Genomic DNA, 24,009 nt, shown 5'->3' on the forward strand with positions numbered 1-24,009 from the left:
GGTACCTTGAGATGGCCAAGGAAAAGAGATTGGCCTGTGAGCTCTGGTTTGTCCCAGTGATCTTTCCAGTGGATGGTAGTTGTGAAGATGTGAGGCCTGAGACTTTATTGTTAAGATTCATAAGTACAAACTTTCTTGTTCTTTAGCAGTTAAAGAAATCAATTGAACTTAGATCCTTTATTCAGCATTTATATGGGCTGGTATTCAGTTTCTGTTATTTTGTATCCATTAAACTAGTGTAGCTCTGGAATTACTAGTTTCTTTATTGCATTAATAAACAGGGTAATGGTAATGTGTGTGTTCCCTAATGAATAGTATCTCCACCAATTTAACTTGCTGTATTATTCAGTCTCCATATCCTAATCCCTCATCGCTACCATCCTTGCTGGTTCTAGGACCAGAGATAAAAACATATGAAAGTTTAACCTACTGAAAATATCTATACTTTTCCAGATTCATTGGGGCTAATGAGTCTTTAGCCTTCCATGAGCTGCATCTACCTGTTTGCTAGTAGTAACACAAAGCCTGCAAATATGCTGAGCAAAAGATTAAACTCTGGATGTATTGAATGTATAATACACACACAATTGGTTACCATATAGTAAAGCAGATGAATAATATTTTATTTATACAATTAAACAAACTACTTTAAGCCAGTTACTGATTCTCTGCATCTACATTTTGACTTATGTTTGTATTGCTATATTTGGAGTATCCTTCTGATTGGAGATTCATTAAATAAATTAAAATATAAACACACAGTTGGTTATTGCATCAACAATAAAAATGTTCTCAGGTATATTCAGTGGTATCAGAAAGATCAATATAATTTTTAATGATGGCTTCAAATTTTTAAAACATTTACCCCAAACAGGTAGTACTTCTGTATAGAAGAAATATATATGTATCTATATACCTACTTATATTTATATACGGTTGAGGAAATACTGATTGATTTCAGGTTTAGTAGGTGCAACTTCAGTCTTAAAGTCATAATGGCTACAGAAAGAATAATTTAAATAAATGACTAGTTTTAAAACAGATGCTAACAATTATGCTTTCACTTAAAACTCCTTCTTAAATATTTAGTTAAGTTTGAATTCTTTTTCTATCTCTAAACTCAATAACAGATCATTATCTTTCCCATATAAATCATACATTTATTGTTCTACCTCTAGCTTCCTGTTTGTGTCTATTATCCTAGCTCAGGAAAGATGCTCATTTTGTGGTGTGTGTGTGTGTGTGTGTGTGTGTGTGTGTGTGTGAATTTTCCCTGTCCCTGGAGCTTTTGATCCATTTTTCTGTTTTCTGGATCCAACTGACCTGTCACATACATAATAAATTCCATTCCATTAAGGTCGTCCTGATGGTTTTGGCCTACTTAGTTGCTCATTTCCTAATCTTGACTTTGTCATTCTGACCTTAACTACACTATTTCACTAAATAAATATATAGACATGAATATATATTTACATTTATACATTGTACTCTATATTTTGCGTGTAATACATATAAGTATGTAATTATAGTATTTTTCTTAGTTCCTATATAATTATGTTGGTTCTTTTAAGAACAAACATGTTATATACAGCATTTAGAACAGAAATATCATAGAAAACATGAGGTGAATATCTTATAAATGAATGAATTACACAACTTTATAGTCTCACAAAGATGTCTCAGTATTGATTAGTTATTGCATGTCAAGTTAAAAAACTAAAACAAAGGGGCCAGCAGGTCACATGGTGGTTAAGGTGCTGGGTTCTCACATGGCTGATTGTAGTTCAAGACCAGAACTTGGCAGCTTGCTTTGTCACTTTCCCTTTCCTTCTCTCTGATCAAATTTTAAAAATAAATAAATAAATAAAATGAAAATATATAATACCTTTAAAAAAAAAACAAACAAACAGACTCTCTGGGGGCCAGCAGGTTGCATGGTGGTTGAGGTGCTGGACTCTTACATGACCTACTGCAGTTCAAGTGGTTCGTTTTTTTTTTTTTTTTTTTTTTTTTCTCTCTCTGTCTCTCTCTTACGAGTACATATAGCTTGTGACTTTTTTTAAGTAATGATCATTTTTAAAATTAAATAAAAAATTCTTTAAAAAAAATCTCTAAAAGTAAAATATACTTTTTTGTAATTGGAGAGGTTGCCTTTCACTATAGGGCATGTGCGCTCACCAGAAAGATAGAAACAGGGGACAGGAAATGAGAACTCACTCCCCAGAGAGGATGGCCACACCATAATCCCTTCTCCTTCATTTTCCTCTTGGGATCTTGGGCATGCTCACACACATGCCTGGCGTGAGTTTAAGCCATGAGATCCGGGATTGGAACCATGGACTACTACATGGGAGTCCAACAACACAGCCATTACACCAACTGCTGGTCCCAACTAAGTTTTATAAACTCTACCTTCCTTTTTGACATGTTCTTCAAAAATTAGCCTGATTTTACCTTAGTAGTCTGTGATAACTAAGAATGTTGGATCTTCACAATGTTTTTAACTAAATCTTATCTAGTGTAGGGTGTACATCGTTGGGTTATAACCTGAGTTTGTCTCAGCTGTATTTTGTTGGGTCTAATATTAAAATACAGAAAGATGAAATTAAGTGAGTTTAGGTTAGTCATGAATTCTTACTTCTTACCGTACCTACATAAATCTATGGTCTTATATATTTATATTTATCATTATTGTCAATACATGCTAATGGAACTATAACTTGGATTTAAAAAAGTATTTTAAATGTTTGTGTATATATTTACATATATATGTGTGTGTGTATATGTATATATATATATATATTTAACTGCAATTTGTGCTCAAAACCACAGGGAAATGAAAGAGTAAAGAAAGGAATTTAGGGAGAATCTTTCAGAATATTTAATAGCAAATAATGTATTATTTAGAGATCTAAACATGCAGGGTAAAATATGGCCTAAAATGTCATAAAGATAGAAACAAATGTCAGAATAGTAGTTAAGTCAAAGGAGGATATAAAAGACTGAGTTTGAAAGAAACTTTAAATGTAATGGTAATATTTTTTTTTAATTGAATCAATGATTCATGAGAAAAATTACTCTTTTTCTCACACACAGTTTATACATAGACAATGTTTATGAAAAAAAGAAAAAAGCACAAAATTATTTACATATTATTCAAAAGTATATGAAAGTAAGCAATACATAAAAAATATATATTATCTGGGCCAGAATGTGGCATGGCGGTTATGGCATTGAATTCCCACATGGCTGACCACAGTTCGAGTCCCAGACCTCATTGCTTGCTTTCTCCCAATCCTTCTCTCTCTTTCTTTGTCTCTCTGGTGAGTACATATGCCTTATAGCAAATTTAAATAATAATAATACATCAAGTTAAACAATTCTTTTAAAAAAGACACATAATATAAAAACTATTAACAGTCCAACCAGTAGCATGGTGGTTAAGCCAGTTGGATCCCACATGGCTGACAGCGCTATTCGAGTCCTATACCTAATGATTTGGAAAGTACACTGGGCACATGTGCATACATGCTCCAAATCCCAAGAAAACAGTAGGAGAAGGGATTTCCCTGTGGTCATATCCTTGGGGCATGATTTCTCACTTTCTCTCTCTTTCTCTTTGCTATCACTTAGTCTCCAGAGTCTGCATGCACCCTATAGCAAAAACAAACAAAAAAACTGTAACAAAGATCTAACCACACAAAAACTAAAATAGTGTTTATTCTTGAAGAGTATATAATGGGAAGTTATTGTAATGGGCACTTAGTTTTCTCTAATGTATTAGATTATACTGATAATATCCTTTTTTTTTCTTTTTTTTTTTCTTTTGAGAGGTTTTTGATATGGGGCACGCGTGCTCACCAGACAGAAAGAGACAGAGAGATAGAAAATGAGAAATCACCCCCAGGGGGGATGGTCACGCCGCAATCCCTTCTCCTCCGTTCTCCTCTCGGGATCTTGGGCATGCACGCACATGTGCCCGGCATGAGTTTTAAGCCACTGGGTTCAGGACTTGAACCACGGTCTACTACATGGGAGTCCAGCAACATAGCCATTATGCTAACTGCTGGTCCCCAATAATATCCTATTTCTTAATTGGATAGTGAATGCATAGAGGTTCACTCCTTTATAAAAATTTTAATATATATTTAGATATTTGTATATATTGCAAAGTGATCAAATCAAACTAATTATATATCCGTCACCTTGTATGTCACAATTTGTTTTGATAACTGAAATATCTCATTTTAATTTTTTTTAAAAAATAAAATACTTAAATGGCCCATTAATGCATGTCACACTGACAGAAGCAATGCCTATTTCTGTTTTCAGTTGAATTACTGTTAAGGGGCACTTTCTCGGTCATTCAGCGTAAGATCTGAAATAGTCTATTAGAATTACTTGGCACATGCACCATGTTTAATAGATAAAAGTCTAAAAAATCCTCACCCCTCGAATAACCGTTGACTTAACCTGACTGAATCACTTAGCTTTAATTAGAGAAGCAGACTGTTTGAGGGTACAGAATGTATATAATAAGGAATTTGATATAGTGATTTGACCTTATGCAATTGTGAGAGTTAGTTAAGTGATTGCTGAAAGACTGCTGGAGCTTAACATCCTTAGGGCAGACAGAGGAAGGGAAGATGAATTTAAAATAGGGAGAGTAAAAACAAGCCAGAACCCAGGAATACAGACAGAATGCCATTTTTTTCATGGCTTCCAACTTAAAAGCTGATGAAAAAAAACTGAAGGAAAACCCAGAGGAAAATAGAGCAGCAGCATTGCTGCCTGCTGTCCCTTCCCAGGCAGTAAGTGACATAAGTGACCTCTAACAGCACTTCTGACCCTGCCTAAAGCTTTTGAGGATACAAAAAATGAAATGTCTGCTGCTTTGCTTCTGCTGTCAAATTTCACATAAAATGTCTCTAGTGACACACTTTAATAGGAAACATTTAGGAAAGGCAGTTCTAGGAAGCAAAGGTCTGAGTGTTAGCGCACCCCCACAATTCATGTGCTGAAATCCTGGCCCCCTGTGGCAAAGGTACTAGGAAGTGGGGCATTTGGGAAGACTGTTAGATCATGAACCTGGCATCATCATGAATGTGATTAATACCCATATACAAGGGCTTCGAAGCAGTTTTATTGACTCTTCAATCATTTGAGGATACAGCCAAGGGTCATTGGCAAAGTCATAACATATTTTTCTGTTTTCTATGTAAATATGCATCATGACTTTTCTAACAACTCAATAGAACTCACCAACTATGAACCAGAAGTGGGCCCTCCCTAGACATCAAATCTCTTGTCCCTAGTCTTTCAGCCTCCAAAATTGTAAGAAATCTGTATCTGTGTTTATAATCCACCCTGTTTAAGAGAATTTCTCATAGCAACCCAAGCAGACTAAGGCTATATACAAGGTGGGAAAGGAAGGAGGGAGGTCTTCAAAAAGTTCGTGGAAAATGCATTATTATTAAAAAAAAAAAAAACTGTACATGAATTTCAGAAAATTTTTGCACCTAAAAAAACTTGTACTTAAAAATAATCTCATACTTTAATTCCATCTTTCCATGTACTTTTCAGTTACCTTATATATATGTGTAAGAAACTAGGTCCATGATTTTCTTCTGCTAGTTCTGTCACAAGTATGCATTGTATTAATTTACAAGTATTTTCACTAATGCTCATATGTATTTATATAATAGTACTTAAAACATCAAACACTTAGTGATTACTTTCAGAAATTAGAAATACTTGTGTATATATGTATATATGTATATATATAGTTTGCATGTATATATGTGTATATATGTATATGTGTATACACATATATACACGTGCATATGTGTATTATGCATGTATTATGCATGTATATATGTGTGTGCATGCATGTATCTATGTATATATGTGTATATACATGCACGTACACACACACAGACACACACACATATATATATATATATATATAGAGAGAGAGAGAGAGAGAGAGAGAGAGAGAGAGAGAGAGAGAGAGAGAGAGAGAGAGAGAGAGAGAGAGAGAGAGAGAGAGATGAGAAAGCAAGCAGAAAAATGATTCTGGTTAGGTAAAGGAAAATGGACACAAAAAGAAATTCAACCGAAAGTTTGAAATTACATTTTAAACTGAGTTTTAATCTCTGGTTGTAATACACATAATTTTGTTTGGCATGTTGTTATCTATGGAAATGTCTGTCAATGTAGTTTACATTATTTGTAAGTCTACATTATAACTTTGGAATAAACTAATGGAATAAACTCAAATACTTCATTTGGACATATGAAGTACGAGTATCTTGTAGAAATAAACATACACAGAAATGAAGAGATGAGTAGGGATTTAATCTTTGATCAGTTTAGACCTAATAACGGTTACCCCAAGTATAAATTTCTAACAGTTTTTTTTTTTTGAAAGAGAAGATTTCTGCTATATAGGGCGCATGTGCTTGACAAAGAGACAGAAAGGGAAAAATCACACACACACTGACCCCCCGGTGGAAATGGCCACACAGTAATTCCTTCTTCTACATTTTCTTCTCAGGATTTGGGGCATGCACACACTTGTGCCCAGCATGAATTTCATTCACTGGACCCAGTACTCAAACAGTAGTGGGCCTTGTGGAAGTCCACCACCTTAATAACTATGCTACCTGCTCGCCCTATAACAGTATTTAATATTCTATTAGGTTTCATTATTGAAAAGAGTATAGTAATAAAAGGACTTGAAACTCCTTTTTTATTCATTTTTAGGAAGGAAAAAATTAGGACAGAAGTATCACGGAAGTGTCATTGTGTATACTTATAAGGTATATTCTCATGAATGATTACAGATTTCTAGTATTTTATAGTCTCAACAGCTGATTGTATGGTCTGGGGGGAAAAATTCATCACCTGTGAATTCAGTCCTTCCTCATTTACAAATGAGAAAAAGAAATGAAAATATAAATTAAAAATCTGAATATTAGGATGTCTGATTGAACTCCAGGAATGCATTAGCCTGAGATAAATAGAATTCTATACTGCCAACATTAGCAATGACACTGATGCAAGTAGCAAGTTGCAGCTACATGCTTCCGAATCTGTGGGTTTATCCGTAAATACAAAGGTGATTTCTAATGGTGAGAGATAGGGATCCAGTTTCAATTTTCTGCATGTGAATATCCAGTTTTCCCAGCAACATTTGCTGAAGAGATATTCTTTTCCCCACTGGATTGTACCCTCTGGCAAAGATCAGTTGGCTGCATGTTTGGGGTTTATTTTGGGGTTCCTAATTCTGTTCCATTGGCCTACCTGTCTGTTTTGTGCCAATACCATTCTGTATTGATTATTGTTTAAATATAAATAAAATTTAAAAACTAAAAATGTGATTTCTATGCAGATTATTGGTATAATTATTTTTCTGCTTAACTAATATTCTGAATGATTGACAATCAGTCAAAAACCTATGTAAAATTATTTATTGTTGGCTCAAAAACTTCATAGTAGGCAGGGAATTCAATGAGATTATAGTACCAATCCCCTGACTGTCTTTTGTTTACAGACTTTTAAGAATGAGTACACACAATTTCTGCTCATGTAGAGTATTGATGGAATGAGCTTTCCAATGAGCTGTATGAGCTTCCCAATCATCCAGTTGATCTTCTAATTAAAATTCATGTTTAACTGCTATTTGCAAGTCTCTCAGATACATGTGCAAACGCCCACATAGGTTTTATGATTATCACCCTCCTACCATCTTAAGTGTAAAAGCTAACATTCAACCTGCTGCAGGTCTTATTATCATGCTTCAGGGTGAAAAATAAAAAAACAAACAAACAAAAATAAAAACAACTTAGAAAAAATAGGCAGCCCTAAAGTTCTGAGATCTTCCTTAATGGTATTGTTGCTATAGTTACAGTTGAGATGTATAAAGCAAATTGCATATTGATGGAAAAATGCTGAGTAGCACAGCAGCATCTCTTTTTCTGAGCTTTTATTGCCTTCATTTCTTACTTTCTTTTGCAGATTAATAGCTTTTCGGAGCATTGTTTTGTTTTGAACAAGGTCTGATGATTTGGAGTTAAAATAAATGCATTTTATTAGCACATACTAGCTAACAATGACTATATTACAGTATGTTGTGATCAACGTGTATATATACATATATATATACATACTATTTGTATATATATATATATATATATATATACTATTTGTTTATCAGAATTTTTCTTCATTGAAGATGAATTTGAATATGCTGATTATTAGTGTTAAAGCACTGAATAAAAATATGGTTGGTCTCTTAGTATGGAGGCTTCTGAGTTTATTTAATATTTTTAATAATAACAGATGAAATAAAAGCTTTTATTATGCTTTATGCTTGTAAAAATATAGTCAAAACAAAATACACTTTTAAAAATCACAAAAAATTAATGCAAGTGGCCCGAGAATTATCATTCATGATAACTAATGTGTTTAAAAAACTTCATAAGCATTTCTTCTTTTTGTTTGAGAGATTTTTGCTATAGGGCATGTACACTCACCAGAAAGACAGAGAAAGGCAGAGAGACAGAAAGTGAGAAATCACCCCCCCTTCCCCCAGGGAGGAAGTCCACACAGCAATCCTGCAATCCCTTCTCCTCCATTCTCCTCTTGAGATCTTGGGCATGCACATACACGCGCCCGGCATGAGTTTAAACCACCGGGTCTGAGACCCAAACCACAGTCGACTACATGGGAGTCCAGTGAAATAGTCATTATGCCAACTGCTGGTCTCAGCATATCTTGTTTTGTTTTGTTTTGTTTTGTTTTTTTTAGTGGTTTTTGCTTTATAATGTATGTGCTCACTGGAGGAAAGATACAGAAGCAGTGAAAAGGAAATTGAGAAATCACCCCCCAGGGGGATGGCCACACTGCAATCCCTTCTCTATTCTTCTGGGATCTTGGGCATGCATATACATGTGCCCAGCATGATTTTTAAGACATCAGGTCTGGGACTTAAACCACAGCGAGCTATGTGGCAGTCCAGTGATGTAACCACTATGCCATCTGTTGGTCCCACTTCATAAGCATTTATAGTTTAGATTTTTCTATGTGATAAAACCAGTGATATAAATGCCTTCAGTGTGCTGAGTATATATACATAGGTATATACTGATCTATTATAAAAAGAAAATATTTCAAAGATAAAATTATAACTCAATATTTAATCAATGCAAAATATGAATAGTCATAGATTTCAAAATTGTTATGGCTATAGAAAGAGTTAATGTCTGAGTCAATCTTTTCAGCTAACTAAAGTATATATGGCAGTGATACATTATGTATTTAGTTTTTATAAAATTAAAGAATATTGCTTAATTTATTTCCATGTGATGAATATTTAATTGTGTTACTATTTAGAAATGTAAGTGTATAGGCAACATGTTTTGAACCTAGAATTATAGTACTTCTTAATTAAATTCCCAAATACAGTGATACAAAAGTCTTTGTGATTATTTTTGTTAAAGAATATTAAAAAATTATGACCTACATATTTTTATATCTTTTTATATAGTCATAGAGTGTTTCCAAAATTGTTTTTTGAGAAGCAAATTTTAAAATAATTTCGTTTGTAATTAATGATAATATGATAATAGTGAAGGCCTATGTTGTTCCAAATTAACAATACTTTCCTTAAAATATCCATTGTTATTCTTTTTTACTCATTTTAAAAACTTTGATTAATATCGCTTGCCATGTTTCTACTTTTGACTTTTATCTAGCCTCTGCATTTTCCACCAGTGATGGATCTATGTTCCCTATTAACAAACCAAATTTAAATGTACATATTTAAATAAATAAACAAAGTTTAGTATTAGGTGTTAGTGTAGTTTATATTTTTTTCTTTCAGTTCTTTTTTTTTAATTTGCCAGAGGACATGTGCTGGGTGTAAGGGTGAGAAAGTACCCGTTTACGGGAAATGGTCACGCTGAAATTGCTTCTCCTCCATTTCTCTCTCCTTTCAGGATTTTAAGCATGCACATTTGCCCGGCCTGTTCCTCAAGCCTCTGAGTCTGAGACCCAGACCTTTAGGTCCTACCACGTGAGATCTAGCAGTCTTAAACTATGCCTCAGGATAGTACCCTTTCAGTTCTTTATTGGATTATAAATTCCTCAACTCACTGAATTTGTTAGAATTCTAATTTTGGTTCTAGGACCAGAGAGAGAGAGTATCTGGCTTCTAATTTATCAAATTCTTTATGTTCCAAACTAAATTCATCACATAATCCTGTTTCATGTATCACATCCCTTTTCTTTTCTCTAATAGTTTTACTTTTTGCTTCTAGATTTAATTTCTACTAGAATAAGCAGGTAGTCACGTTCTGCCAGATTGATCTTAGTATTAAAAGTCTTATTCTTTTACAGAAGCCTTTACTTGGTTCCAATTTCTTCTGTAAAGTATTTGAATTGCTTAATTTGTCAGTAAGTGCCATCTAAGAGAAAAATCTGAACTTGCCTCTTCAATATTATCAGCCATTATCTTATTACAGCTAAACATCCAATTTATTGTTTCCGTTTCCATCTATGTTAAGTTAAACCAGTGTCTTTAAATCATTGCCTTTCTACAGGCATATGTTACATGATTTTTGTACACTCCATCTCATATCTTATTATCTTAGAAAAACAAGGCCTTAGCTTGATATTACTGCCTTTACACTCTGATTGCCACCCATAAAAATATTATTTTACTATTTATTTATATTTCTGTAATGCCAAATAGTTGATAATAAATTTTTTGGCAAAACATCGATTCATTCTATATTATTCACAATTTAATAATGTATTCTTTTTTTGTTGTTGTTGTTGGAGAGTTTTGTTTTTCTTTTTGCCTTAGAGCATGTGCATTTGTGGGGGCTGGAGGTGGGGAAGAGACAGAGACAGTGAGAGGGAAAGTGTGAAATCACCCTCCAGGGTGGATGGCCATGCTACAACCTCTTCTTATCCATTCTCCTCCTGGGATCTTAGGCACACACGCACATGTACCCAGTATGTTTCAAGTCACCAGGTCTGGGACTTGAACCACGTTGACCATGTGGGAGTTCAGTGACATAACTGCTACACCATCTGCTGATCGCAACAATGTATCTATTTTAAGGTCAAAAACTTTTGGAGAATGTCAGGCTAGAAATGATACCTCCTTTGGCATTGTAACACAATATTTCTTCCTTGATCTTTTATACTTTACTACATATTGTATTTATTTTTATCAATCTCTTATTTTTTTCTACATGAATATAAGTTTCCTGATGGAACAAGCCTTGCAAATACACTTTCCAGATGGTCTATGTACTCAGTAGATATAAATAGAAAAATATATAAGAATAGACACAGGAATGAATTGTGTTCTCATTATTTGACATAATATTGTAGAAATATCAGTTTCCAGGACCAGCAGTTAGCATAATGACTTTATGGCTGGACTTCCAGGTAGTTGACCGTGGTTCAAGTCCTGGACCCGGTGGCTTAAACTCATGCTGGGAGCATGTGCGTGCATGCCCAAGATCCCCAGAGGAGAATGGAGGAGAAGGGATTGTGGTGTGGCCATGCCCCCTGGGGGGTGATTTCTCGCTTTCTGTCTCTGTCTCTCCCTGTCTTTCTGGTGGGTGCACACGCCCTATAGCAAACCCCCCCCCCCAAAAAAAAGAAAGAAATATCAGTTTCCAAAATAATTTTGATTACATTAGTAAAAGTGTAAAGTCAAGAGAGTTATGCTTGTTTTGTTTTTCTTCTTTTATTAACAATGAAAATCAGTCAGGCACCGAAGAAACTGAGTGTAGCAACATCATGTTAAAATAAGTAAAAAATTGTAATAATTAAAAATGTTAGGATTGGGACTAGCAGGTGGTGTAGTGGTTAATGCACTGGATTTCCACATGGCTGCTCGCAGTTTGAGTCTGAGACTGGAGGCCTGAAAATCATGCTGGGCACATATGAATGTATGCCCAAAATCCCAGGAGAAGAATGGAGGAGAAGGGATTGCAGTGTGCCATCACCCCTGGAGAGTTGTTTCTCACTTTCTTTCTCTCTGTCTCTCTCCATCTCTCTCTGACAAGTGCATAGGCCCTACGACAAAAACCAAAAAAAAAAAAAAAGCTAGGATTAAGTGAATATGGATGTAAATTTAAGCAAAACAGTAACTTGAAATAGCCATTATGCTTCTCAGGATAAGCTCCATTATCTCGGATTTTCACTATTGCCTTCTGTAGACTTTGGTAGTGTGGTAGCTATCACTGCTTTTTTTTGGTGTGTGTTTTTTTTTTTTTTTTTTTTTTTTTTTTTTTTTTTTTTTTTTTTTTTTTTAACCAAGCATTATTTTAAATTTGAACATCCCTAATCCAGAAGTTCTAAATATGAAATGCTCCAAAATCCAAAACATTTTGAGAACCAATATGACACTGCAAGTGGAAAACTCCATGCCTCACCTTTTGTGATGAGTCATGGTCAAGATGTTGTAATACAAAACTGTAGCATAAAATCAACTGCAGGTTATATGTACAAAGTGTATATGAAACTAAATGAATGTAGCGTTTAGACTTGGATTCCATAAGCAAGATATCTGATAATGCACATGCAAATATTCCAAAATCCGAATAATCTGAAATATGAAGCACTTCTAATCGCAAATGTTTCACATAAGGGATACTTACTCCACCTGTGTTTCATGATAGGTAATAGATCACATAGATTATATCTTTTCTCTTTATCTAAATTTTACCTGGTATGAAAATAATGAGTCTAGTTCTTTGAAGTAATCACTGTGCTTCATTTTCTTGACACATTTTTCTTTTCACAAGGTCTGTGTGCCATTGTGGTATCATATACTGTTAAGTAGCAAAGGATGATAACTTTGTAAGAATAATTTATCCCAAAAACTCAATTAATTACACTTTTCTAATCAACAAAATTTTTTCAGTGGAATAAAATCTATAATCCTGGTGTATTAAAATTTTTCTAATTTATTTCTATTGAGGCAGGGCCTATGACAATGCTAATTTACACCTACATTTGGTTTATAAAACCCATATGACTGAACAGCACAATGTATTTGTATCTATTTTTGTATCTATATTTTTAAAGTCAAACTCTGAATGAAAATACTTTAAGATGTACCTCAACCAAGTAATGGTTTTTAAAACTACAGCACAGATTAAGATTGATTTTTCTGTAAGTATAATAGAAGTGCTTCCTTCAGGGACTGTTCAACACAGGTATGGGCTTTTAGTATTTGACATAGGGGATCAAATCAGTTATTTTCTTGTGAGTTTTCTATAAAGTCATTATCTAAAGGAGCCACAAATTCACTTTAGAGCTGCCTAGGCATGAAATTAAGGAAATTGATATTGGGTGATCATACACACAAAAAGCAAATGAACCCATAATATATCCTCATGTTTTATAGAGAACATTTTACTAAATTAAAGAATTGACTTTTGTCTTTACTCTTTTAGATCAGCAGATAAGAATTAAAATAGCTTTCAGATTGAAAACAGTCACAGATAGCAAGCAACACTTTTAATGTTCCTAAAGAAATTGGAAGCTAAAGTAAAAAATGAAAGTTACATCTCTGATGGTATTCTAGAAAAATAAGCAATTTTCGTCTCTAAATAATTTAAGCTAAGCAACTGGGAAGAGTGAGAAAATATGAAAAGCAATTTGAAATTGAACATCTCTGAAAACAATGCAGTATTTGAATACAATATTAGTTGTATGACTTTCCAACTCTGTGCCTTATAGAATGGATACACTTTCAACGGTAACAATTAAAATCTATGTGGACAGCTTTTATTTTTTACATTAGACAAGATGTAATGTAAGATAATGTACAATATACATTGATTGGGGGAAATTCTGCAATATTATTAGTCTAATAAAATCTGCATGATCATCCGTCATATGTTCTTTTTTTTTTTTTTTGAGAGGTTTTCGCTATAGGGCGCATGCCCTCGCCAGACAGACAGAGAGAGACATAGAGACAGAAAGTGAGAAATCACCCCCCAGGGGGGATGGTCACGCCGCAATCCCTTCTCCTCCATTCTCCTCTCGGGATCTTGGGCACGCATGCACACGCGCCCAGTGTGAGTTTTAAGCCACTGGGTCCGGGACACGAACCGCGGTCAACTACGTGGGAGTCCATCGACATAGCCATTACACTAACTGCTGGTTCCCAGTCCGTCATATGTTCTTACCAGAGAGGAGATTTTGGTCTTTTTTTTTTTTTTAATGCTAGTCCCACTGTTGTGGCCTCAACCTGCCCAAGTGCCCACGTTGTTGGGATTATAGACACCTATGACCTTGCCCAGCATCTAGGTTGAATCAAAAATTGACCCCATGCCTCCCATGTGGTCCCAGCGTACAGAGCTCAGCTTCTTAGCACATGTCACTGTGGCTGGGCAATTTTCAGTCTTCAGTTTGCAAAAGCATTAACTTGATAGCTTATCACAAAGGCAGATTTTTCTTCACCATTTTCAGGAGTCTGCTAAAATTGTTTTGCTGTAGTTCATAAGAGTTTCTAAGTCTAAGGACCATCTCAGTTGAGGTGATGCAGGTAACCTTAGGTTATGTACTGAAAAGCATAGATACAAGGGAGTATTTTAGTCAGCAAACCATAACACACTGGAAAAAGATTCTGAACAATTTGAGCCGCAAATACTTCTTCCTCGACTGATGAGGAAACATGATTAGTTTGAACAGTGAAATTATTTTCTTAATTTGAAAGCAGATAGACAATTATTCGTGATTCTCAAAAACTTTATGCTTATAAAGCTCTACCCTGGTAGATACAACTATACTGGCTTAAATCAAGAGATAGACTAAAATAGGCTAAATCCTACAAGAACTTTTGATTAATTGGTTATTAAAAAGAAAGGTATTATAAAACATAATTTTGTTTTAACAAATTTAAGTTAGAAATTTTTTTTTTGAGAGGTTCTTACTATAGGGTGCGTGTGCTCGCCAGAAAGAGAGACAGAAAGTGAGAAATCACCTCCCAGGGCGTATAGCCATGCCACAAACCCTTCTCCTCCATTCTTCTCTCAGGATTTTGGGCATACGCACACACACGCGCGCACACCTGGCTGAGTTTAAGCCACTGGGTCCGGGACTCGAACCGTATTCAACTACATGGGAGACCAGCAACATAGCCATTACACCTACTGCTGGTCCCTAGAAATAGCAATTTTGATAGCATGAGGCTTAAAAATAATTCTACTTGGAACGAATACAGATTTTTTTCCTCCTCCTAAATGTGGATATTTTCCTGGGTCCAACTTCTATGTAATTTTCTTTCTTTGTATTTTTCTTCATTTATGGTTAGGATAGGGAATTGCTAATCTTTAGACAGTTCACATATTTTTAGTCTTAAAATTGTCTTTTTGTAACCTTTGGTAGAAATCAATGTGTCATTGATTTAGAAAACAGTGACCCATCTTCTCCAGATACAAAAACCTCAGGTATTCTGGATTTTCACATTGGTAAATGCACCAAAAAGACACATTTACAATGTAATTAATCTATTCATTACTGTTTCATTTACAGATTCAAGAATGGCTTTGTTTAAATTGCCAAACCCAGAGAGCAATGTCAGGACAACTTGGAGACATGGGCAAAATGCTACCTGCACCATCAGGGCCCAAAGCACCCCCTATGCCTGTTCCTACAGAACCAACATCTCAGAAAACAACAATGCCTGCCCAGGTAAAAGTGATAAAGAAGGAACAAGAAATAAAAGCAGACGCTGAAAAAGCCATTCCAGAAAAAGGAAAAGAAACACCTTCAACTGAGAAAATTCCCCGCAAGGTAACTACAGATCAAAAACAAGAAGAGAAAAAACTAGAAAAAGAAAAATCTTCATCCCTTCCAGAAAAAAAGCCACCTCCCAAGGAAGAGAAACCACTCCCACCACCCAAAGAAAAGAAGCCACTCCCAGAAGAAAAAAAAGTGGCCTTTGAAGAGAAAGAGCCACCACCTGAAATAAAAAAGCTACCCCCAGAAGATAAAAAGCAAGTCCCAGAAGAAAAGAAGACAACCCCTGAAGATAAAAAGTTACCCCCACTAGCAAAAACATCAGTCCTAGAAGAGGAACAGAAACATGACTTACTTAAAACTCAAGTACAAATTGCTCACGAAGAGCCTGAAGGCAGAGTGGCTCCTGAGGCAATACAAGAGGAGAAACAAGCAGAGACCCTGGTAGAAAAGTTACCATCTGACTTGCCTCAGAGTTTGCCTAAGGAAGATGACAAAACCACCACAAAAATAAAAGAACAGCCACAGGCAGCAAGCATAGCAAAATTGGATCAGATGGAAACTGGAAAAGAAAAAACAGTAAGTTACATTTTCCTACCTGTACACAGTCTCATATATGTAATTTACTAATTTTTACACAAGTAATAAGTTACATAATAGCTATATAAATGAAGACTTTCAAACAATGAATGGCATTTCCAATCAAATGTAACAGTGGCTTCCTGAAATGGACAACTTTGGCATTTTAACAACTTTATCAAGTTTACATAAAGCATGGATATAAAATTTATTTTTCTGTCTCTTATGACATAAAATAATTTATCAAAATCATATTAGTGATAAAGAAGTTTCTTAAATTCTTAATTTTTCCCTTTATTGACATAAAATCAAAGTTTCCTTTTATCTAAAATAATGTGTCTTTATGTAAGTTTTAATCACTTCACCATTTAGTTTTACAAATGTCAACATTTGTTTTTTCTCCCACTTGAAAAACTTTAAGGTGTGCTCAAATATTACATAATTGCCAAACAAACAAAAAAAGATGATTTGGCTAAAATCTTAAACAAAATTTATTTTAAAGTTAATAAAGCAGATTATTTTAGCATTTAGCATGACTTTTTTATGATATATTCTGTCAGAAGTTTTGCCCATTGTGTTTAATGTTGAAGGCTATTTATAGTCCAAGCATAATTTGAAGTAACATGTAATTCTTGTCTTTTTAGTGGATGAATTTAAGATTACCTCTTCTTAACCAGTATTTTCATAAAGAGTTTTATCATTTTTAGAGACACACTGATTGTTTAAGAGTTAAAAGACTTCCTACATTATATCTGACCAAGAAATATTAATACACAGATGATAGCAATGACTTACAGAGAAAATAAATCACTTATTAGTATTAAAACTTACTCCAGTAGAAACTATAGTCTGTTTCCACTTTGATTCTGTTTGTTGTTGTTGTTGTTTACAGTTTAACACATGTATACTAACACACCTCTGGTATATGGTACATCACACATTAAATGAATTCTAGTCTTTATTCATTATGTCAATGAGTCTCATGAAAGTCAAGGAAAGGAAATGCTTATAAGCTCCCATCTAATGACTACATTTTGCTATCACCACCACTACCACTACTACTCTGCATTGCTTCTCCTAAACATTTTTCAGAACTTGGTGCTTTATATTATTTCCATCCAATTCACTTGTATATCTTCAGCCCCTATTGAGTATCAGACCTGCATTTCCAAGTACTCAGTACATAGCTTCACTTCAAGGTCTTACTGCAAACTTAAACTGAGTATGTCTAAATCTTACCCACTTCTTTGTAGAAGCAGTTTCTACTTCCACATTTCTATTTCTAATAATAGCACCATCATTCACCTGTCGCCTGCCTCCCAGTCACCAGTCTTTCTGTGATCTAAGTTTCCTCTTACCTGCCCTTTGTTCCCCACATTCAGCCATCACACTTGTGACAATTAATTCCTTTTCCTAAGGACACTAACCTGCTTGCAACTCTCATGATCTTTTGCCAAGATTCTTAGTAATCTAATTACTAGTCACCATGCCTTCTCTTTCTACCTTACTATTAATAGTTGGAAGGTAAGTGTTTTCCAGGTTTGGATAATTTAACTAATCATCTATTTCTAATAATTCTCTATTGTAATCAATATACAATATAAATAAGACTTCCTCAGATATTTTGTTAATGCAGTACCTTGGATTTTATTTTGCATATTTATCACTTTCTTTTTATTATTTTCTTTTATCATGACTTTTTCTTTCATCATCACATTGTTTATATATTTGCTTACTTATAGATGTAGGCACTACTTTAGTAGTATATTATTTATATTACGAAACATTCACAAAGAATAGAAAATAAAACTCATTGAAATGAGCTAATATTATCATATTTATTATATTCACTTAAATATAGATGCAGTTGATCACATTAAGAGGTGATTAATAATATTGATATTTTAAAGAGAATACTGATTATGATTTAGTAATTTTTTAAAATTTTGGTATAAAAATTTATGATATGGTTATTTGGAATCCAGCTTCAAAGTTAAGCTTATTTGATATATTTATGTTTTCTTTATGAATATCCATAGGGAAAAAGAATTATTCACTAGGACATACCAAACATGGAATAAGTAGATCAAAGGTTGTACTTACCAAATTTTGCTACTGTTTTCCATGTATGAAGTTGAAAAACAGTTAAAAAACCAAAATCATAGCAATTCCATAAATAAATGTTAATTTTCCCTATTGCCAATCATTTGTTCTTGTTAATTATCAGAAAATGTGGACCTTTTAAATGTTTTTTTAGCACATGGTTTAAAACACAGTGGAATTCTTCACTGGTAAGGTTTAAAGCAGATCAAAATATTCTGTTTTAAAGTTTGTTAAATGAGCAGATATGATACTTTTTTGTTTTGTTTTGTTTTACAGAGAGATTTTTGTTATACAGCACATGCATTTGGCAGAGAGACAGAGAGAGACTGAGATACAGAAAGCGAGAAATCACCCCCCAGGGTGGCTGGCCACACTGCAGTCCCTTCTCCTCCATTCTGCTCTTGGGTTTTGGTCATACACATCATACGCTCGCTGTGAGTTTTAAGCTGCCGGTCTGGGACTCAAACCACGGTTGACTATGTGGGAGTTAAGCAACGGAACCATTATGCCATCTGCTAGTCCCACAGTTTTTATTTTCTATGTCAGTACAAAATATTAAAAATATTTTCAAAGTATAAAATCTCATTAGTATATAATACACTATTTATATATATATATACATATATATATATAACATTTTTTAGAGGTTTTTGCCTCTGGGCACGTGTACTCACCAGAAAGAAAAAAAGACACTGAGAAAGAAAGTGAGAAATCGTCCCCCAGGTGGATGGACACGCCACAGTCCTTTCACCTCTGTTGTCTTCCCAGGATCTAGAGCACACAGACACACATGCCTGGCGTGATTTTCAAGCCACCAGGTCCAAGAGTTGAACTGCGGTCGGCTATGTGGGAATCCAGCACTGTCACGCTATGCCATCTGCTAGCCCCTATAACACACTATATTAATTACATCCTGAGGCTCTCCATTCAGTTCTGGCTTAACTTATAACAAATTCGGTGAATGAATTTCACATGTACTGCTGTATCTGTAGCATTACCTTTAAGTAAAAATTTCAGGCAGAGAAGCCAGTCCTCCACATTTAGTATACAGTTTTTTCATTAAAATAGCTTGGGTTGTCGGGAAAGTCATGACACATTTTTGCATAGAAAAACAGAAAACTATGTCATGAATTTCCTGATGACCTATTAATATACTTTTATTAAGCAAATCACTCAATATTGAGGCTACATCTTCACTGATATATTTTTCCTTAGGGACTCACAATAGTAATTTTTGAACTTTTTTTAATTGAAAGTGAAATAGAGAATATTATGAACCCAGCACATTAGAAGTATTCATGGGACCAGCAGATGGCATAATGGTTACGTCACTGGACTTCCACATAGACAGCCATGGTTTGAGTCCCGGTGACTTAAAACGTGCTGGGCATATGTTTACATGCCAAAAATCCTGGGAGGAGAATGAAGGAGAAGGGAATGCAGTATGACCATCTCCTCCAGGGGGATGATCTCTGTCTCTCTGGAGAGCACACTTGCCATTTAGCAAAAATCTCTCTTAAAAAAAAAAACTCATATTTTGATTCTATTATTACCAAACTTTTTGTTATTTAATTTCTTCTAATAAAGTAATCATTTCTTTGTTCCTTCCAACATTATTTGCTATTAAAGGAATTCAGTTTAATTTGTCCTTATTGTTTCCATCTATTACTTGATCCATTCTTTTTTCATATCACAGAAAATATTTCCCCAAATGATACGTGACATTATTGTTTTTCACTATTGAAATAGAACATTCAAATGAAGATTCTAAATGTTTTTATTCATTATAGTGAAAAATTTTGTTATAGTATCATACTACTGCTGACTGTAACTCCAAAGTACATTATCAATATGTTTATAGTAAGGCTTACTATTATCAGTAATAGCTATAGATTTTAAACAGTGTTTTGGGTAGTGTTAAATATGCTCAGATAACTTCATGTCAGATCTGATCCAACTTGATAATCATTACATTTGCCTTGTTATGAAAACTGATGAAAAACTTGTAACAATGTGAATAGCATCAGCTCCTATATTAATGTATGTCTGTGTGTGTGTGTGTGTGTGTGTCTTACATTATTAGTTTTATAACACCTGACTTTTTTACAGGAATCTTGTTGTCAACCAGTTATGCATTATAGGAAAGCTGGTTTAGTTGAAACTAGGTAATGTAAGCCATAATTCTTCCTCACTGAACAATGCGCTTCCATATGAAAGTGAACAAATGAAGCGATTGATTTATACTGTAACTTCTCATCATGGTGTGACTCCTAGTGTTCTCCCTGGACTTCCCACAGACCGTGTGACCAACTGACATAAAAGAAGCAAAGAGAGTAGTGGAGTCAATTTTTTTGTTTAAAGTGAAATTTAGGGACCAGCAGATGGCATAATGGTCATGTCACTGGACTCCCACTTAGTTGACTGTGGTTTGAGTCCCAGACCCAGTGGCTTAAAACTCACGCCAGGCGTGTGTGCGTGAGTGCCCAAGATCCCGAGAGGAGAATAGAGGAGAAGGATTGCTGTGTGGCCATCCCCTCGGTGGGTGATTTCTCATTTTCTGTCTCTGTTTCTCCATTGAGCACATGTACCCTATAACAAAAAAATCATTAATAAAAAAAAAAGTGAAATTTACTTTTTGGGGCCAGCAGATGGGTGTAGCAGTTATGTTGCTGGAGTCCTACGTGGCTGACCATGGAACAAGTCTAGGACCTGGTGGCTTGAAACTCATACTGTGTGCATGTCCATGCATGCCCAAGATCCCCAGAGAAGAATGGAGTAGAAGGGATTATGGTGTGACCATCCACCCTAGGGGGTAATTTCTCACTTTTCCTCTCACTGTCTCTATCTCTTTCTCTCTATCTGGCAAGTGCACATGCCATAAGGCAAAAAGTTATTTAAAATAAAAAGTGAAACTTATTCTATGTTTTAGATTTTGAAATACAATAAAAATCCTAATGTTTTCTTGTAATCCATTGGATCATTTTGCATAGCCAAAAGGGTATCTACTCTTCATAGCAGAGATTCCTGTTTAACTGGCTTAGTTGGCTTTCTCAGCCTTCTGCAATCTGATTGCAATATAACTTTAAAGCAATCTCTAACATTCCCACCAGGGAGAAATAAAAAACCCCTCTCAGGATCTTGGGCATGCATGCACAAGCGCCCAGCGTGAGTTTTAAGCCACCGAGTCTGGGACGCGAACCGCGGTTGACTATGTGGGAGTCCAGCAACATAGCCATTACGCTAACTGCTGGTCCCCCAATATGTTTTTGTATGGTTCCTGAACCTAGCGTGTGCTATCTCTCTTCTGACCTTGTTCTCAGTTTTCCTACATGTACTGACACTGCATCTTCACATTATCCCTATCAGAAAAATCCCATCTGGACCTCTAGGCCACTTTGCTAGCATCTCTTGCATGAGTCAGCTTTTGTATTCCCCAGTGCCAGTCATTTCTGCTGCTGAACTCCCTGTATTGATTACATTGTAAATTCATTTTTATTTAAAATGAAAATAACTCTTATTTACCTCTTAGTATGTTCTAGACACTGTATTATAAGCCCTTTTTCTCTTTCAGTCAATACAACTACTGAAAAGGTAAATATTATGATAGCTGATTTAAAGATGGGGAAACTGAATTTTTATGCCTAAGATCAGAAAGCTAGAAAGCAGAAGAACTATGGTTACAGTCCAGTTCTTGATCTAAAGATTCTTTACCATCACATAAAATGCTTTTTTCCCACAACACATTTAACATACTGCTTTCATTATTAGAATTATTTGTCACTCTTAGAAATTCCCATCAAATCCCATAAACTTTGTGTAATTTTTCCATTGTGTTCATGTAGTTGTATTATTTTTATTTATTCATTTATTTTTCACTATGTCATTGATTTATTATTGCTACATTATTTTTAATATATATTTATTATTTACATTTCATCACTATACACCTTTACAGTCTACAACATAGTTTCCCCAGCATAAGTATAGCACATATTAAGTCACAAAAAAGACATGATCATATACATTGTTACCAACAAATAACATTTCATTTTTGTGTCAATTAAATATAGTGCTTGTTATTTCCTTGTTACTATCATTTTGTCCCTTTAATCCTACATTTCTAAATGCATTTTTTGAAAAAAATTAAAATTAATTCTTAAATATAATATTTTGAAAAGTAAACCTTTCTTAATTTCTTTAGATTACAACTTTAAAATGTTTTATTGCTATAAAATTCTCTCTTTTTATCGAATATTGTTTAGTTTCTTATTTGATGTATTGCACTAAAGCACTACAGTTCTCCTGATAGAAGCCAAACATTGAACATCCTTTAGTGTGTGTTTTTATTTCTGTGTATTTTATTACCTTTTTAAAATTTTTAATGACCCTACAATTAGTTTTCAAGTTACATGCAGCCATCATATAAATGACCACATAATTAAGTAAGATGAAAAATAATAAGGTTTCCTGTAGTGACAAGGAATCCCATATCATGGTGCTGAGATGTGAGTATCCAATCTTTTATTCTAGCCCAATTAGTTTTAGGGACTTAATCTTCTTTGGAATATTGTGAACATGCATACTGGCAATCCATGTTGACATTAAATTTTTATAAATGATTAAAGATAATTAATTTGTAGTTTAATTTTATCCCCTCAAAAATGAAATGACTGCAAGAAAATTAAACAAAAACTTATTGTATCCTTTCTTTGCACAGTTTTATATGTAACCTAGAATTAAGATCTTAATGCCATTTTTAAAATTTAATTTTGCCTTTAGTATCAACAGTAAAAAGTCTTAACAGTTGTAAAAAGGGAGAATCAAATTTGGCAGTGCAGATAGTCTTTGGCACATCATCCACTAGTGAAGGCCTCAGGTTAATACCACCATGGGAAGAGTTTCTAATGGGATCATAGTCATCACTATCTCTTTCTGCATGGTCTACAGTTCAGTAGAAATGGGATATGAGAATGAAAAATAATTCTTCATTTTCTTATTTTAATTAGTAATAAAAAATGAATTTTAACCTCTGGATATATTGAGTAATTCTTTTATATTAACAGATTAGAAAGACTCAGTAGCCATTTTTCTATACATAAGAAAAGTTGCAATATGTAATAAAAATAAGTCAGTGAAATAGAATCTAATGCTAAATGTGAAATAAGTATATAAAAACTTTTCTTCTAGGGAATTGAAAAATGACATTGCTATTTTTTAGAAAAGTATGCTTAAATTATGGCTATTCCATTCACTGCCTCAATCAAAGATGACACTTTTTTTTAGTAAAAGATAGATATTTGTAATTTTATTCTTATAGAAGAATTTCAGAGATCATTCTAAGTTGTATCACATGTAAAAAGTGAAATGTATACTGGGAACCAGCAATTAGCATAATGGCTATGTCGCTGGACTCCCACGTAGTCGACCATGGTTCGCGTCCTGGACCTGGTGGCCTAAAACTCACGCCGGACGCATGTGCGTGCGTGCCCAAGATCCCGAGAGGAGAATGGAGGAGAAGGGATTGCGGCGTGACCATCCCCCCTGGGGGGT

The 24,009-nt window shown here is 34.4% G+C and overlaps 1 protein-coding gene across 1 annotated transcript in view; it reads left to right on the plus strand.

Annotated features, from left to right (window-relative positions):
- Positions 1 to 24,009, plus strand: part of PCLO (piccolo presynaptic cytomatrix protein) — a 445,966-nt gene that overhangs the window by 209,300 nt on the left and 212,657 nt on the right. The window contains exon 4 of the mRNA XM_006155762.3: positions 15,571 to 16,356. Within this exon, the coding sequence (XP_006155824.1) occupies positions 15,571 to 16,356 (786 nt within the window). The remainder of the gene's footprint in view (positions 1 to 15,570; positions 16,357 to 24,009) is intronic.

Source organism: Tupaia chinensis, unplaced genomic scaffold, assembly GCF_000334495.1.
Source record: "Tupaia chinensis unplaced genomic scaffold, TupChi_1.0 Scaffold000466_1, whole genome shotgun sequence".
Taxonomy (NCBI): Eukaryota; Metazoa; Chordata; class Mammalia; order Scandentia; family Tupaiidae; genus Tupaia; species Tupaia belangeri.